This window comes from Cupressus sempervirens, chromosome 3 (genome assembly GCF_028749045.1).
Source record: "Cupressus sempervirens isolate cs-2001-9-10 chromosome 3, ASM2874904v1, whole genome shotgun sequence".
Taxonomy (NCBI): domain Eukaryota; kingdom Viridiplantae; phylum Streptophyta; class Pinopsida; order Cupressales; family Cupressaceae; genus Cupressus; species Cupressus sempervirens.
The window spans coordinates 1001322968-1001340466 of NC_143120.1; the positions used below are offsets into that span (position 1 = coordinate 1001322968).

Here is a 17499-nt window from a genome sequence, read left to right on the forward strand (position 1 = left end):
GTCAGTCCAAGGCAAGTGTGGGAGACCTTCTGACTCCTTAGACGCTACTAAAGTGTAGATTAAGAAAGAGGATAGGATAAATGAGCCAAAACTATTCATAGCTAACATATCCTTATGTAAATTTTCAGCAATCAAATTAGCCCAATCAATGAACTTTCACCTTCAACAATCTTCTAGATAAAGAAGTACATCCAACTCTCCCAATGAAAGGCGTGGTCATTACCCTTAACTCTATTTAAGAGCATTACAATGTCGATAATTTCTCTAATGAAATGCTCAATAGTCAAGGGTTTGGACAATCTAAAGCCTCTTTTGATTGGTTTTAAAAGCTAGGTTTGAGCTACAATAGAATCATAATCGTTCTTATTGTCACCGTATAGATGTTCTGCTTCCTCAAATGTCCAGGGCTCATAAGGTTCTCTGTGAGGAATTCTTAGAGCTGAATTGATACTAACCTTGTTTATTCTAGCCAACACTTCTCCAAAATTTTTCCTGATGCACCTGGTGCTAGGGTCATAATGATTTGCGTATTCAATAACCAGTTCCAGACACCCAATGGTTGATGGAAAGGTGGTGGCTTCGAGCAACCCACTACTGGCCAACTTTTGGTATATGGGTCTAGATTGAGCACTTTTTGCTTGCTCTAATATATTTTCTAGGTTTTTGTTCACCAAAAAAGTATCTCAGATTTATGGGAGGGAGCTTAGTAGGCATGGTTTTTCTAGTTTAGGAAGCTTACGATGGAAGAGAGTCATGGTTTTGCTTGAAAAAGGGGGGTTTACAGAGATAAACTATAACACTTTAAACCAAAACTAGGCACAATAAAAATGACAGAGGAAAATGGTATAATGCACTTACCACTTTTAACAAAGCTCAGCTCTCTCCACCTCTTTTGCTTACCGGTTGACATCGAGAGCTCAAAGTTACAAAACAAGCAATTATACTAGCTAGAAGGGAAATTTTAAGAAATGATTTTGGGAAATCTAAGGACAGATATGGGTAGGTGAAAGCATTTATAACAAGCATGTCATATGTACTTGACAAGACTTGAAAGGTTGTTTATAGTTAATGCTTGTCAAATCTGCATGTAGATTCACCTCTCATGATATCAAAAAATCTCAGTTTCACCTTTTCCCAAATTTGACTATACTTTGGTGCAAGTTTCCCTTAGCTGTCTTAATTATCACCTTTCATGTCTTTAGAATTGTCATCAGGTGGGACCCATTTTCTGCCCCAGGAATGACATTCATCTTTTCTAGTGCTTCACCTGTGAGAAAACAAGAAAATGTCAAAAAAATCACGAAGCCAAGGTTGAAGTTGAAGTTACTTTGAATCAACTCTGACTTCAACTTCAACTTCACATGACTTGACTCAGGCCAATCGGTAAAGAATTTGTTGGGTGAAGGAGAGTGGGTGGACTTGAACTTGAAGTTGAAGTGTGTTAAGAGTTCAAGTTCAACTTCCAGTTTTCAAAAAAGGAGACTTGGCTGACAATGTTGCACATTGCGTGAAAAGTGGGGTAACAATGAGGAAAGTTAGTCCTTGTAGGATCTTTAAAATTTTTTAGTTAAATGCGCATGAACTTCATTATCCTTCTGACATTGATTTTTCTCCTGTTTTCAATATTGTAGACTTATCTCCCTATAAGGGATATGTGAATGAAGGTACACATGTATAGGCAGGAGAAGATAAAGAACTAATAAAAGTCTTCCCACCCAAGGAACCCCTAAAATTTTAGAAGATGTAGGATGCAATAGATGTGGAAAAGACAAGGAAAAACACCTACAAATAGTATTAGGTAAAATTGCATGGACCTCCAAAGGAAGATGTACTTAGGATGGATAAGGAAAATATCAAGAAGCATGGATCCAATTTAGAATATCTCATCTCAAGTGGGATTGAGATCAAGTCACCCAAGGAGTATGGTGTAGGAGAAGCCCATGATTCTAATGCAAGTACATAAAGACTCATGGTATGCCACGAGAAATGATGTAGAAAGAGAAAAGTAGTCATTAATATCCTAGTGATCAAATATGAAACTTCAATCCATCCTCAACTCATTAAAACATTTCATATCTAAACAATATATGTGGATATATAATACAATAATAAATTAATATTGTATATGATTAATAGAAAATGGTATTAGGGATTGACAAAGAACAATCAAGGCTTGTAATGGACCAATTAGATTTACATTACACACATGCATCATTTTGACTCCTCTTCCATGTTGATTAACAAAAGTCATGCTTCAATCTTGGTTAAGCATTATTTTGGCTTGATAAAATATTCTCTCTTTATCATAAGAAATATTTATATGTTTTTTGTTAACCAAAATTGTGAACAACTTGTCTTTAATCAATTGATTGTGTTTATTTATATGGTCATAGGAAACAAAGACATAGGGCGAATAGGTAAATTCACACCCCTTTTTACCATAGCACATTTCAAAAGGAAGATGTCCTACTAGGCTCAAGAGGAGACTCAAGCTTTAAGTGGGACAATAATACTTTACTACACTATATTGATGTAAATGGAAATGATTGGAAAATGATAAATTAGACACTTCATAATATAAATATTAAAATAAGAGATCGATAGGGATTGACAGAAAGATAAATGCAAACAAATGAAAACCAAAATGAAGATCGAACCTATTGCTGAAATTTGAAAACAAAATTTCCTAGGGTACATAATGATTTTGGCAATCTTTACCCAGGTACAGAGCAAGTTTGGTGATCTATACCCAATATTTTTTACTAACATTTTTAGGGATCTTTTGATAATTCACAACGTTTTTGTATTTTGTTTGACAAATCCATAACCTATTTTAACACAGAAAAATGGGGAAAAGGTTGTCGCAAAGGGTTTGCCTTTGGTCAAACCCTTGTTTAGTAATCAACCTTAAAAATGAAATGTCATAACATAAAGGAAAGTATGTAAAATGTAAATGTTTAATTTAGCTTTCATTAACCCCCATTCACCTATAGGTAAATTCACCTCTGTAAAATGGGGAATTCATAGGTAAATTCACACCCCTTTAATTCATAGGTGAATTCATCTATGTAAAAACGTAAATTCACACCCATTTAATTCATAATATGCTCAAATGCACTTAAAATCAAGAAGTTGATCTTGTAATGTAATGCAAAATCAAGGATACCCTCACAAATGCATGAAACTATGAAAACCACTCCTATATTTTGAATGTAGATATGCTTGGTAATTGCTTGCAACAAAGGAGATAGAATGTGAATAAAAGGAAGGATCTTCTTGCTTGGTTGATAATTCCTCTACTTGGTCATCACAAAAGAGAAACATGCTTCAATTGGAGAATAAAGCTTTTTAATTAAATGATCTTGAATAATTGGAGACTTGGAGAAAATTTACCTTGGATGCTTGCCTTCAAATCTTGAATCCAATTGCTTAGTTGCTCTTGATTTCTTGAAGAACTTGATAGTTTGATTGCAAAGTTGTAGATCTTGAATGTATATAATAATTATTAAAGCGAGGATAGATAAGAGTTTTTAATACCCAGTCCATCATTTTAGGATTCTAAAATAATCTAGGTTTACCAAAAGATCAAATTTCCCTTTAGCACCCCAATATAGGACCACAAACAAAATTTGCACTAAAACCCTAAGGGACATATTGGGTTCGGTGATTTATCTTAGGTACAAATTAAATCTGGCATATTGTACTATGAAAAATAAGCACAAATTTGAATAGTATGCCAAGGTAGGTGAAAAGATATCGGGGGAAGAAGAATATGTTGCAAGGATCAAGCATAACGAGAAGGCATACCTCTAAATCTCTAAAATTGGGTCTAATAGGTCCTAATAAAGCATCCAGTTACAAGTTTTAACTTTTTAGAATATGCTACAACAATGTGTAGCATTTAAAACTTTACAAGTATCCTTATTTCTAGCCATGCAATGTATAAAATATCCTCAATTTGTAATACTCCATAGCTAACCATATATAATTTTAATTATTTTAATTAATTAATTAAAAACAAATTATAGTAGAAAATCAATCTCAAAATAACTTGAAACCCACTATCATTATCCACCTATGCAACCCTTCCAACTGACAACATTATCAATCCAATCTTGCAAACGAAACCTTAACCCACCGTAGCATACCCTCCATAGCTATAGTCTACCATTGTTATCAACAACAAAATTCACAAGGCCATTAACAACCTTCTAAGTAGCTCATGACATTTATGGTTTAACTGACAAATTTACAGTAATGTTTAAAAATAAAACATCAAAAAGCACATGTGCTCTGGTGTGTTTTCTTGCATTTTGTTTGATTCTGACTCTTACTTCAATTGCTTAGCGTCTCTTCGCCTCCTGCCTCCCCGATTTAGCTTCTCTTTCTTAGTGAACCTCCTCCAAGGGATCTCAGTCTTCATTAATCCAGCCCCTCTCTACATTTCCTTAATTTTCTCATCCAATTGCCAGATGGTTAACAACAATTTGATGCTTGTCCATCCTCAACCTGCTTCTTTTTAGTGATTTATGTGCTTCTTCTCATCAAACTGCCACAAAAAAAGGGATAAATTTGGTGGCCACCTTCTCTACACTCATCGAGCCATCATTGAAATTTATTTCCCGCCTTGACACAACCCATCCTAAAATTAAGTCCCTTTTGCCAAGGAACTTTGCAGGTGCAATGATCTCTATGATCATCTTTACATAGTTTCCCCAACTATCAAAATAATTAGTCTACAATATAGCCCTTACGACTATAAAATCAAAATGATATCTAAATAAATCAACAAGGATAATTGCATCATTCACTACTTAATTCACATAATTACATATAGTTGTAGCAAAGACACATCCATATTGACGACATAAAAAATATTAAGTCAAGAGTTCCTACATTGAATAGTAAAATAATGAAATATGAAAGCATAACTAATTTTCAAAACAAGACCAACACATTTGCATGCTTTAAGGGTAGAAATAAGAGAAATGATTTTGACAAAAAGACATAAATCTATAGTACGATTATGATTACAATTACAATGAAGAGTTCAATTGCAATTTTTTGGTTAAAAAATGGATGAACTTAGAATTACAATATCATTTTTGCACTTTGAACAATTACAATATCATACCAACCTCTATAATCTACCACAATAAATACTAGTTACTATATGACAGTCTCGTCCCAATTTTTTTAATCTCAAGAATTTCCTATATAATCTGGACAATTCATGAATATATCAAAATACCCATAGGTACAATTCATGAAGACCTATATCAAAATAACCTTATGCACATTCCCCGGTGGAACAAATGTCTTTGGGAAAGAAAATTGGCACCATCTTTTCCCGCCATTTCTCTCATCACGGTCAAATTAAAAACACAAAGCCTACTAATGCCGTGGCAGGATTGTCCACGTGTCATAAGCTCTGCAACATCCGTTCACCACGTTCTAAAACCCCGAGGTAAACCTTTCAGGCTCTCAGAAAAATTTCATAGAGAATTCGACAAGTTGGCTTTAAATCAAATTAAAGGACACAACGTAGCGATTGCTTTTGCTTTAATTTGTTTCCACGCGATGGTTCTAAGAAAAACATGCATATTCAAGAAGCTTCGGAATTTTACCGTTAAACTATAACGAATTAAAGCAACTTAAAGTTCTGAGGTAGAAGCCTTAATGGCTGCAAGTTTTGAAGTCTATGTGCATTGAAACCCTAATCTCAGGGTTTGCTGTTGAACGCTGAAAACCTAAGCAAAGCGGGACTATGTAAACGTAGAGGCAAATACAGCATTTCTCTCAGATTACAGCCATGACGGGTTTTTATTTTCTTGTGCGGGCTCTGCCAGTGGCTGCTTTATGTGCAGTGTTTTTGGCGCTCAGTGCCAACTATGCGGCTTCAATGCCTGGGTTTCCAAGTTTAAACGACCTCAATGTTTTGCTGCCTCCTCGTATTTCGAATCCAGTTGGCTTTAGACTTCGCGGAAAGGGAGGCTGCTTTACCTGGTTAGTTCATTTGCACCATTCCGTACAAATTTACTTAATAACATTTGGATTTAATTTTTTCAAACAAACCTTTGAGATGCTCCTGAATTGGAACATACTTTCTAAACAATTCTATGCTGGAGAATTCTAGACTTAAGCTTTTACGTGGAAACGTTGTCCAAAGCAGTTTTGAGGTAATTAATCCATTAACCATATTTAGGGGAGGCTTTAATATTTACCTTAACATATATATTTACGAAAAGAAACAGAGGACAATAGAAGACAAATAGACAGAAGATAATTGACAACAAATAGAAATATGTTGAAGCTATTTGTGGGTGTTCCATACCATGATATACATAATGAATTATGCTACTTGGGTTTCATTTTCAGTTAGGGTTTCATTCTCAGGTAGGTGTAATGTCCCTGCTGGGACTTCAATTTAATTATTTTTCAAATTGTTTGTTGTAGAATTATTTCATAGATTCTGCGTATTGCTCCATATCTAAATGATGACTTCTCAAAGTATATAGATACATATATATATATGTATGTATTTATACATACATATGTCTGTTTTTAACATTCTAAAAGTCTTAAAAGTACTGTCTATTCATAATAATCATAATAATTATATTATATTGATTATAAAATTATATTAATAATAACATATATCATATTAATAATATAGATTATATCAATTATATTTATTATTATTAATAATATTATATTTAATATTAATAATATTATTTTTAATATTATTGCATAATATATTCATTTTGTATATTATTAATCTAAGTATTATATTATATTTAATTCTCATATTTTAGTAGTAATATATTATGCAATATTATAGTATGATTATAATAAATCATAATTAATTTTATCAGGTTTCCACAATCCATCTTTACAGCTGATTTGTTTCTGGTTTTGATTGTCTGTGTAATTTATAGCATCAACGTTTCGGATCACACTCTGTGATCCATCATTAGGATGAGAGAAATGCAAGAATAGATAGGTAAAACTGCAGACAAAGCCTCTCTCAAGAAGAATAAAAGGAAAGAAAAATCGTAAGCACACAAACCGAGGAGCAAGAGGAAAATGTCAAAACTAAAAAATAAAGGAACATAAAGAAACCTTGAGTTGAAAAAAGACCAAGCAAAACCATCAAACCAAAAAAAATTGTAATAAAATTAATATTTAACCTCAAGCAAGAATAAAGCATGTGAGTGCAATATATATATATATATATATATATATATATATATATATGCAAAGGCAATAACGCAAATGGTTTAAATTAGATCTATAATCTAAAACAAGCTAAAGAAACACCTATATGATAAGCTATAATATCTCTATAATAAATAAGTACTAAAAGATATTTAGTGAAAAATAAGATATGCAAGAAAGTTTACTGATCTATAAATAAAATAAAAACGAAAAAACGAAAAAAATAAAATAAAAACAAATTATATATATATACATACACACACACACACACACACACACACACACACACATGCGAAGACAATAACACAAATGGTTTAAATTTTTAAAAAAAGAAGCCACACTAGATTTACAATCTAAAACGAGTTAAAAACACCTATATGACAAGCTGTAATATCTCTAATTTATCTTATAGGTGTTTCTTTAGCTTGTTTTAGATTATAGATCTAATTTAAACCATTTGTGTTATTGCCTTTGCATATATATATATTGCACTCACATGCTTTATTCTTTCTTGAGGTTAAATATTAATTTTATTACATTTTTTTTGGTTTGATGGGTTTGCTTGGTCTTTTTTCAACTCAAGGGTTCTTTATGTTCCTTTATTTTTTAGTTTTGACCTTTTCCTCTTGCTCCTTGGTTTGTGTGCTTACCATTTTTCTTTCCTTTTATTCTTCTTGAGAGAGGCTTTGTCTGCAGTTTTACCTATCTATTCTTGCATTTCTTTAATCCTGATGATGGATCACAGAGTGTGATCCGAAACGTTGATGCTAAAAATTACACACACAATCGAACCCAGAAACAAATCAGCTGTAAATCATAATTAGATTGATTTATTATTTATCTATATTATATGGTACTAATGTTGACAGGGATATCACAGTCCTCCCCTCTTGGATTTTGCTTGTCCTCAAGCAAATCATTTAAATATGACTTTTCTTATAGAACCATCATACAAAGCATATAATTAAATGTAAGAAGATTTTAGTATACATCATAATGTATGAAAACACAAAGCATATGCAAAGTAGACACATGGATGCATGAAAACACAAGTAGACACATGAAAATACAAAGCATACACGATGTAGACACACAACACATGCATTCTTGATTGATGCCTTACAGTTTAGTAGAGTCAAGAAGATGATCTACTAAATCTACTTCTTTGATAGAATTCTGCAACAAGTGATCATTAGTACATGTGTATATATAAGTTTCAAGAAAATGTGAGTTAAGATAATTTATTCCAAGCCAATCCCAGTCTTCCACACGAGGTGGCTTATTTAGGGGAATGCTTGTTTTGTTTTGCACTTATTATCATTCTTTAGTTGAAAAGAACACTTTAAGATGTAAACAGATTGCTTAGGCACCAAACTTAGTGGTCTTCCTCAAGGAGTTTTGTGAATCCAAGCCCACAATCCCTCTTGGAATGACCTCAAGGCAACTTGATCCCATCTTGGTCAAGCCTAAAGGCGACCATAGGGATGCTGATCCTACCCATATTGGAATAACTGATTGGTTGGTCTAGCCTCAATACACCTTTGTTCTCTCTCCTGAGGCTACCTTTATAGGTAAGTAATAAACTATATATGAATACAAAAAAAATCATGTTACTCCGATTATAACTCTGGTCTAGAAGGAATGCTAAGATGCAATAGGTTGCTTGACACCAAACTCAACCTACTTCCTCAAGGTTTCTATGATCCAAGCTCTTAATCCCATCTTGGAGTAGCCTCAAGGCAACTTGATCCCATCTCGGTTATTCCTCAAGGCATCTTACAGGGATGTTGATCCTTACCCATCTCGGAATGACCCATTGGCTGGATTTATATGGGATTTTCCCATATTGCATTCCTATCTATCCCTTCTAGCCTATATTTTATAATGGGATTGAGCATAAATAATATTTAAATGAATTGATTAATGAGTAACATACTTACCTCAGATTCATAAAGTCTTGTTCTACTCACAAAGTGTCTTCCCTTTTGAGTTGGTGGTACTATATTATATATGATGGTATTAATTGGAGTTTAATTTAATTGTCCTTATTTCTTTCGTGTCCTATCAGGTTTTTCTCCTGTTCTTTGTATAACTGTGTGCAGATTTAATTGTAATGTCTTCAATTGCATAATCCATATTTTTTGGGTTCTTTTCCTTCCCTCTTAGTAAAATGCAAATTATCTTCCTTGAATTTAGATGTTATGTCAGGAAAACTAAACCCCATGGTGTCTAATGAGATCATTCTACATACAAAATTCAAAACTTTGGCCATGACATCAAAGGAATCTATTGATATTTGGTATCACTCATCTTAAACTACGAAGACTTTCTTCAACATATCCAACCTCTAGCTCTAGTAGAGACCAATGGATCTCATGAGAGATTCATCCATTTATGCAAGATCATCACATGAGTAGTCAGAGGCCCATTTTTTCTAAAACTATCCATTGTATACCAGCATTTGTTCCCCAATTCACTGACGAGCTACAAGAATGAAGCTAGATGCCGGTCTTTGATACTCTGTTACACCAAGAGCTGTACACAAGAACTAAGCTCTTCACAAACATCGACTCCTGCTACATAAATGAATTCTGCATGTACACTATGAGATCTATTCATCAAAGAGAGACCCATAGATGGTTCAAGTGGCTTCCAAAATCTTCTCTGACCCCTCAAAATAGCAACTCGAAATTTCTTTGTTCATGCGCAAGTTTTTATAGTGCGCAGCCTGAATATTTTGTCTCCAGCTTTTATAATATTAACACAAAATTTCTAAGACTTTTCAACGGATTTGTTTTGCATAGACCCCTTTAGCGGTAACAATTTTTGAGATTACTTTTCCACATGGCACATTATTTTTAACATTGCATTCTCTTTGCAGCTCAAATGTCGTTCATTGCTTCTCTCATGTCATTGTTCTTGCTGCAGTGCAACAGAATAACCACAGAAGTCCCTTCGCAATATCTCTGCCCAACGTTTTCGGCAATAAAAAGTAGTTTCAAAAGTTTGTAATCACAAACTTATTCACCTTTGGCTATGTATTGAACTCGTTCCAATAATTTTTTCCTCCTTTGCACACAATTAATCAAATATATAACCGCCCAGATATTAATTATTTCCAATAGTTCAGTTCTTAATCAAAACATTTGCTTCCACTAAATACATTATGTTCTGAAACATAAAGTCCGATGGTATAATTTAAATATTTTATCCGTGACTAAAAAGTTTTGGCTCATTTCAAGGCAACGCGATAACAAATATTGTATCTGCCTCTTTTAAACAGAATATTAAAATACTCCAAAAAAAATGGCCCAGTGCCTTAATATCAAATAATAAATCTAAACACTGAAATCACCTTCACTGCTATGACGAACTTCAGAAGGATTTGCCCTCTTTTGCAATATTTGTCCCAATTTAAATTTTCTCGGCAAATATTTCTGAATATCAATTTGCTCCAAATTTGTCTCTGCCTAAAATACAGAAATGATTCTTTCAATTTAACCCTTCAGACGGGCAGGATACCAGCTCTGATACCAATTGTAAAGTCCCAGCAGGGGACATCACAGTAGGGTCCTTGCTGGGTTGTAATCCCAGGTCTCTTCATGTACTTGTGTTTCAGACAGAACTAGTAATACTCCAATCAGGATGCTGTGCCTTTTCTATGCCCTGGGATTTGTGGCCTAGATTTTGCAAAAATCATAATGAAGGGATACAAGCAAGAAACACAAAAGAGATAATGATTTGGCTGAACACTGAAAGCAACTAGACTAATAAAGGAAACCTAAAAACCAAAACAAACAAACTGCTTTCACATTTCATTCCTATTGCCCAAAACACTATTGATACTCATTGCATATGGATGCTTCCATTGCACAACTTAGCATGACAAGGGGCATGTGATTGCCCCACAGAGCATTGTGCAACTCATAGTTCAAAATCTCGTTCTCTGCCACTTATTGGCGAGGCAAATTTTTTTTCTTGGCAAATATTAGAGATGAAAAAATATCCAGGATTTTAAAAAATGACCAAAAATTAATTATAAATGCATTTTTTTGCAAAATTCAATGACGAGATGCATCTAATGAGTTAGTAAATGAGTAAACAAACTAAACAAGCTGATCTAAATATATATAAATGCAATACGTAACGAAATCGCATCCTCATGTGGAATGCCGATGGTCGGCAACCATAGTCAAAGACTCTGAACTTTCAAGCAAACTAAAAACAACAAATTGTCTTTGTAAAAAGATAAGCAAATACAAATGTCAAGTGCAATATGAAGCTAGTCTACATCTTCCTCTTCTCCTTCCCAATAGCTCTATAAAAAAACATGGGAGTGGGAGGGGGTCTCGCCCTAGCAGTCCTCTGTGATGTAGTTGGTACTGGCACTAGTGTTGACAATGACTACAAATTGAATCCACAAATTTAGAAATTTAATGAACATGCTTATGAACAAACTAAATTAGATTAAAACTTTAAATAGGCTTAAACACAAGCTGAAAGTTGAAAGAAAAGAAACAAAGAATGTGTTAAGTTATGAAATTATTGAGAGAATTATAATTTTTTCTTTTGGAAAAATTGCAAAAGCATGGTATTAGATCTTAGTCATTATGCTCTAAAATGTGTTAGAGAACATTGCAAATGGTATTCTGGAGTTTCAATAAATTTAGATGCAAATAAGGCTAGACAAAACAATTTCTAACTAAAAGGAAAAATAATTTACAAAATTTACTTGTGAACCTGGATTTGCTTGAAAAGAGCTTTGAATCCTCTTCAAATCCACTTGCAATTGATCTAAAACGCTGCTGAACACTAATTCTTTCCTCCAAAAGCCTTCTCTCCTCTAAATGCTCAAAAACTGCAAAATGAAAACAAAATAAGTCTTACTGCTGCCACCTGCGTGAAGTTTGCTAGTTATTGGGAGAAGTTGGCGAGAAGTGTGCCAACTTTTCGCCGAGAAGTTCAAGACTTCTCAATAGGAATTCTCGATGAGAATTTGAACTATGGTGCAACTAATCTGAGTGACCTGGCATTATTTGTTGTTCTAATGAATCAACTGATAATGTCAATGCTCTCATTGAAGAGCAATGTGATGATTTATATGAATTTCCATGTGTAGTTGATGTAGTTTGATCATTGATGATTGCTGTATTTTGTTTGCATGCCACATATATAAGCGAATTTGATTTATCATTTGACATGGTGTCAAAACTTAATTTATCAATAATGATTTATGATTAATTTGGATTTTCTGGCAAACATATTGTATATATATTTTTATTTGAGTGGTCATTAGCGAGCAATGTAAATTTAGGTAAAAAAATGGTCTACTTTTTTTTTTTTAAAAGAGTGGTAAATGCTTTGAGCTAGAGCTATGAACCGGTGAGGCCACAAAAGGGGGACTTCATCTGCAATGAGATTTGAACCTTGATAACAACAACAACAACACAACAACTTAACCATCACAATATGCCAATATTAGCAAAAAATGGTCTATTGTTGTATGGTCAATTTGTTTCTAATTTTTTTAATTTAATATTTAAAAAAAATTTAAATTAGATTTTTAAATACAATATCTTAATTATTCATACAATAATAATATTTAAATTAATTTTTGATTTTCAACATATTCATATGATAACATTTTAACTTTTTATAATGTATCTAATACATTTTTTTGATCGGTAAGAGGCCAAAGCCAAGATTAATTATTATTATATGTCGTGAGTAATTATTATTATTATTATTTATTTAGCTCAAGTAGACTTGAACCCAAGATCTCCTAGGTAAGAGGCTCACGATTTACCGTTGTATTGTAGGCTCTTGCTTAATAATGTATCTAAATTTAACATATATATTATTTTTTATTTTTATGGATTTGGTATCTACTTTTAAAAAAGCAAATTTATTTAAGGTGAATTAAGTCAAACTTTCTTTGAATTTTTCCCCTTGTAGAACTTCATTTGAATTTTGGTGTTGTAGAACACACACTCGAAGTTGATCCCTTTGACATACTATATTTGTATATATCTATTTTTACAAGCATATGCATATATATGTGCATTTGAACATACATACATGTATGCACATTGCATACATATATAGATGCGTGGATATATATGTATATATATTGATAGGCAGTTGGTTTATAATGTTTTGTTGTATACGACTTTATTTATTTTGTTGGCATTAGGTAGTGGTGTAACTCCTTGTTTTGGTTACAACTTCTTGTTTTTGGTTATAGATGCTTGTGTAACCAATATTTTATTTTGATCAGAATTATATATTTTCATTAGTTAGATAAATGTTTACATTTCAAATATGCCAATTTTTAGCTAACTAACCATACTAAAAATACGAAGGTCTAAAAACCAGCCCTTTCACCCAAAACTGGCTCCCTAGTCTCTGAATACCATGCCATTAAACAAAAAGCAAAATGACATAAAAATAATTGACTATATGTCATGTAGACACAACAAACTGATCAATGATACACTAACCAGAGCTATTGCCGTCCAAATCACCAAATCTTACTAACCATTATAAATTAATCAATTACTAGACAAAAAGGAAAACCCGTTATGCAAAAATAATTTACTTTTTATTTGACTTGCCCATTAGGTTGTTAAACACATGTTCTTCATTTTGTCTTTCACCTACTCTAGCTCTCTAGTATTCAAGAATTATTTCAACAACTCCTATCCTATTCAAGCTAACTCATGTTGAGCATCCCTATTGTCGAAAGAGCCCCAAACTAAGAATAGTTTGAATATGACCCTACATTACTAACCATTTACTAACCATTTGCTAGTCACCATTATGCACATAGACTCTTCCACCAACTTAGCCATAGCCATAAAGGTTAGCCTGCCGTACCACTTTGACTTATTCACTCTTTCATGGTAACACCTCTTTCTTTAAACCTAATTCCAACAATGAAGCAAGGAATATTGAGTCAATATCATTGTTGAAGTGATATTTGTTGTTGAAAGAGCCTTAAACCAAGAATAGGTCGAATATGACCCTACATTACTAACCATTTACTAACCATTTGCTAGTCACCGTTATGCACATAGACTCTTACACCAACTTAGCCATAGCCATAATGAAGGTTAGACCGCCATACCACTTTGACTTATTCACTCTTTCATGGTGACGCCTCTTCTTTAAACCTAATTCCAACAACCAAGCAAGGAATATTGAGGCAATATCATTGTTGAAGTGATACTTGTGCTTTGTATTCAATAACTCTCCTAGAATAAAGCCACAATGTGCCAAAAAATGGGCTTGTCTATCTAAAAAACACTTCAAACATTTTTGCTTAATCTTTTCTAGAAATCACTGTTGTTGTTTAATGTAGACAAGTGTGAAATTGGCCTCTAGGGCTCTTGCTACACCTCTATCATACAATGCGCAATCCACTAGCTAAAATGCATCCAAGCTTTGCACAATGGGAAATATAACTTGTGGGTAGTACGTGACAAGAGGCAACCTATTACTTCTAATGATGACTATGATCATCACTAAAGTATGCCAAATCCATCTCCTTTCTAGTAATTGCATGATAGTCCTTCTATAGCCCATCACTCGCTATATCCATTAACAATACTCTCACCTTGGACAATGTGTTTGCAACACTATTCCCTCCTCATTTAACATCAGAGATTTTAAATTTTTCAAATATGCAATAATTAAGGTGATCCTTTCAGTATACTTATTCAAATATCGTAATCCAATTTCTCCTTTAACAATTGCATTAATAATTATTAGTGATTCCCCTTCTAGACGAAGTCAGGAGATGTTTACCCTTGTCGGGTAACAGAGACTAATTGCATATAGATAAGATAATAATATTAATGTCCAACAAAAGACTACAAAGGGTCTATGGGACTGAGAGCTACAACCAAAAGGCTAACAACAGTAAGAGCACCAAATGATGTCTGAGAAAAGCAAAACAAGAAACAAGAGAGGAGAAAGAGAGAGAGGCCCAATCAAAGACTAGGAGTCTTTCCTTGGCAAAAAGAAGGCAGTCATAGAAGGATAAGACTGTGAGTAAGTAGGAGCCCTGGATTGTTTCAATGAACTCGTAGAAGAATGTCGCTGACGTAGATAAACATTGCGGGGCTTGACAGATCTAGAATGATTAGTAGAGTTGAAAGAATTGGATGACCTTTTCACACCACGTACAGGAGATAAGGGCGTGAAAAAGACAGTAATGAGCTGATTAGAAGTATGCTGGTGAGGAAGTAGAGACTGTAGAGTGCTAGCACGGAGCAAAGTGACCTTCTGAAGATAAGAGCAAGACATTGCTGGTCACAATAACGGAAGAAGGCAGAGAGAGAATAGTAGTTGTGGAACAAACAATGAAATCTCCCTCGGATCTCATAATATATAGGGCATCGAAAGATAAAGTGAGTCTTCATCTCAATCTCGTCAAGAGTACACAATTTACAAATACGTTCCTCTCTATCAATATGATGATCAGTCTGAGCCCAAAGAAGATCAGAACCAACTTTGAATGACCCCAGAGAGATACGTAGGGCATGACACGACCGTCAAGAAAGATAACTAGGACAAACAATGATCCCATCCCTAATCTCCAAAAAATGCTCGGCATAGGTCATCCTTGGGCATAAACCACCATGTGGGTTGGTCCAGGTAGCAGTAATGTACTATTTGTAGATATCAAGTTTGACATGCTCATTCAGCTCCTGCCGAGAGGGGAGGAGATGAGCAGGAGCATTCAAAGAGAATTGATAAGGAGGAAGACAGTCAATGAACTGATAAGGAGGAAGACAATCAATATCAATACTAATCAAGTTGAGCAAAGAGGATGTCTGAGCATATTGGCAATGAGCCCGAGAACTAGTATCAGAACTCGCAATAGCAACAAAAGAGCAATAAGCTAGATAGGAGTATCTATCACGTTCACTAGCAAAATCCACAAAACCACGAAGGCGATGAAGGAACCAAATCAAATAAAAAATGGCTGCAAGACTGAAAGGATGAACACCAAACTCAGCAAAAATAATTCTATGACGAGTGAACTTGTGACACTTGATGATGTGCCGAAAAAGCAAAGTCTAAACCTTCTCAATCGAGGCCCAATTCGAACCAAGAAGAGAAGGTCTCCAACCACAAAACCATAAAGAACAGTTGGCCGAACAAGGGAATCCAAGAGGGATAGCTTGGAAGAGGTGTCTTGAAAATGGTGTTTGAAACACTATTTCTCAAGCATAGCAAGAGAACCCATACCTTTACTAACTCTAGATTGAATGGTAGGTCTCGAATTGAAACGGGGCCTAGAAAACTTCACTCCAAGATACATAGAAAACGAAGTAATCTCAATCTCCTATCCCTGAAAATAGAAGTGAAGATGAGATGTCTTGAGGCAATTAAAAACCATAACATGAGTCTTACTTAGGTTTAACTGTAAGCTATCTCTGAACACAAAAAGAAGCTAAACCATCAAGGAGTCTCTGTAAACTCTTTGGAGAAGAAGCAAGAAGAATCACATCATCCGTAAAAAGAAGAATGGAGATCAAGACCTGGTGTAAGTAGCAACCGTCACCTGGGAGCGAGTATTTCAAAAGGAAATCCTCAAGCTCATCAATGTACAAACCAAATAAAGTGGGGGAGAGAGGACATCCCTGCTTAACACCAATGGTGCTATGTATCGGAGCAGAGAAACCATTAGGAGTTCTAAATTTACCCGCCACAGTCTCATATAATCTCATAATGGCAGTAAGTAGTAGCTCAGAAATCCCAATCTCCCAAAGCCTCTGAAATAAATCCATCCTATGAACAGAGTCAAAAGCCTTGCGAAAATCAACAAAGTAGTAGTACACTTTCTCCGATCTGTGTCTAGCCGCCTCAATAATAGCACGTAAAGTAAAAACATGATCCATCGTTTGATAGTCAGCTCGGAAACCAACCTGATCTTTGGCTCTGCAACCTTTCCTATCTAGCTCTTTAGATAACATAGCATTAAGGGCTATGGCATACAGTTTGGCAAATGTGTGTCCAATCATAATGGTCCTATAATTCCCAGTTTCAAAAACAGAGTTGGTCTTATGAATTGGGTAAATTAGGATCTTGGACTAGGAAACCGGAAACCCAATGTAGATCACCTTATAGAAGAGAATAGATAGATAGGGGCCCAAAATAGAGGCACCGAACTTGAAGAGTTCAGCCGGGAACCCCTTCTCATCCGCCCCTTTACTGCATCTCATAGATCTAATGGCCTCGTAAATGTGAGAAGGGGTAAATAGGTGGGAGAAG

The 17499-nt window shown here is 34.3% G+C and overlaps 1 protein-coding gene across 1 annotated transcript in view; it reads left to right on the forward strand.

Annotated features, from left to right (window-relative positions):
- The first annotated feature begins 5401 nt into the window (after positions 1-5401).
- Positions 5402-17499, forward strand: part of EMB3012 (embryo defective 3012) — a 278503-nt gene continuing 266405 nt past the window's right edge. The window contains exon 1 of the mRNA XM_089822791.1: positions 5402-6006. Within this exon, the coding sequence (XP_089678917.1) occupies positions 5813-6006 (194 nt within the window). The 5' untranslated portion in view covers positions 5402-5812. The remainder of the gene's footprint in view (positions 6007-17499) is intronic.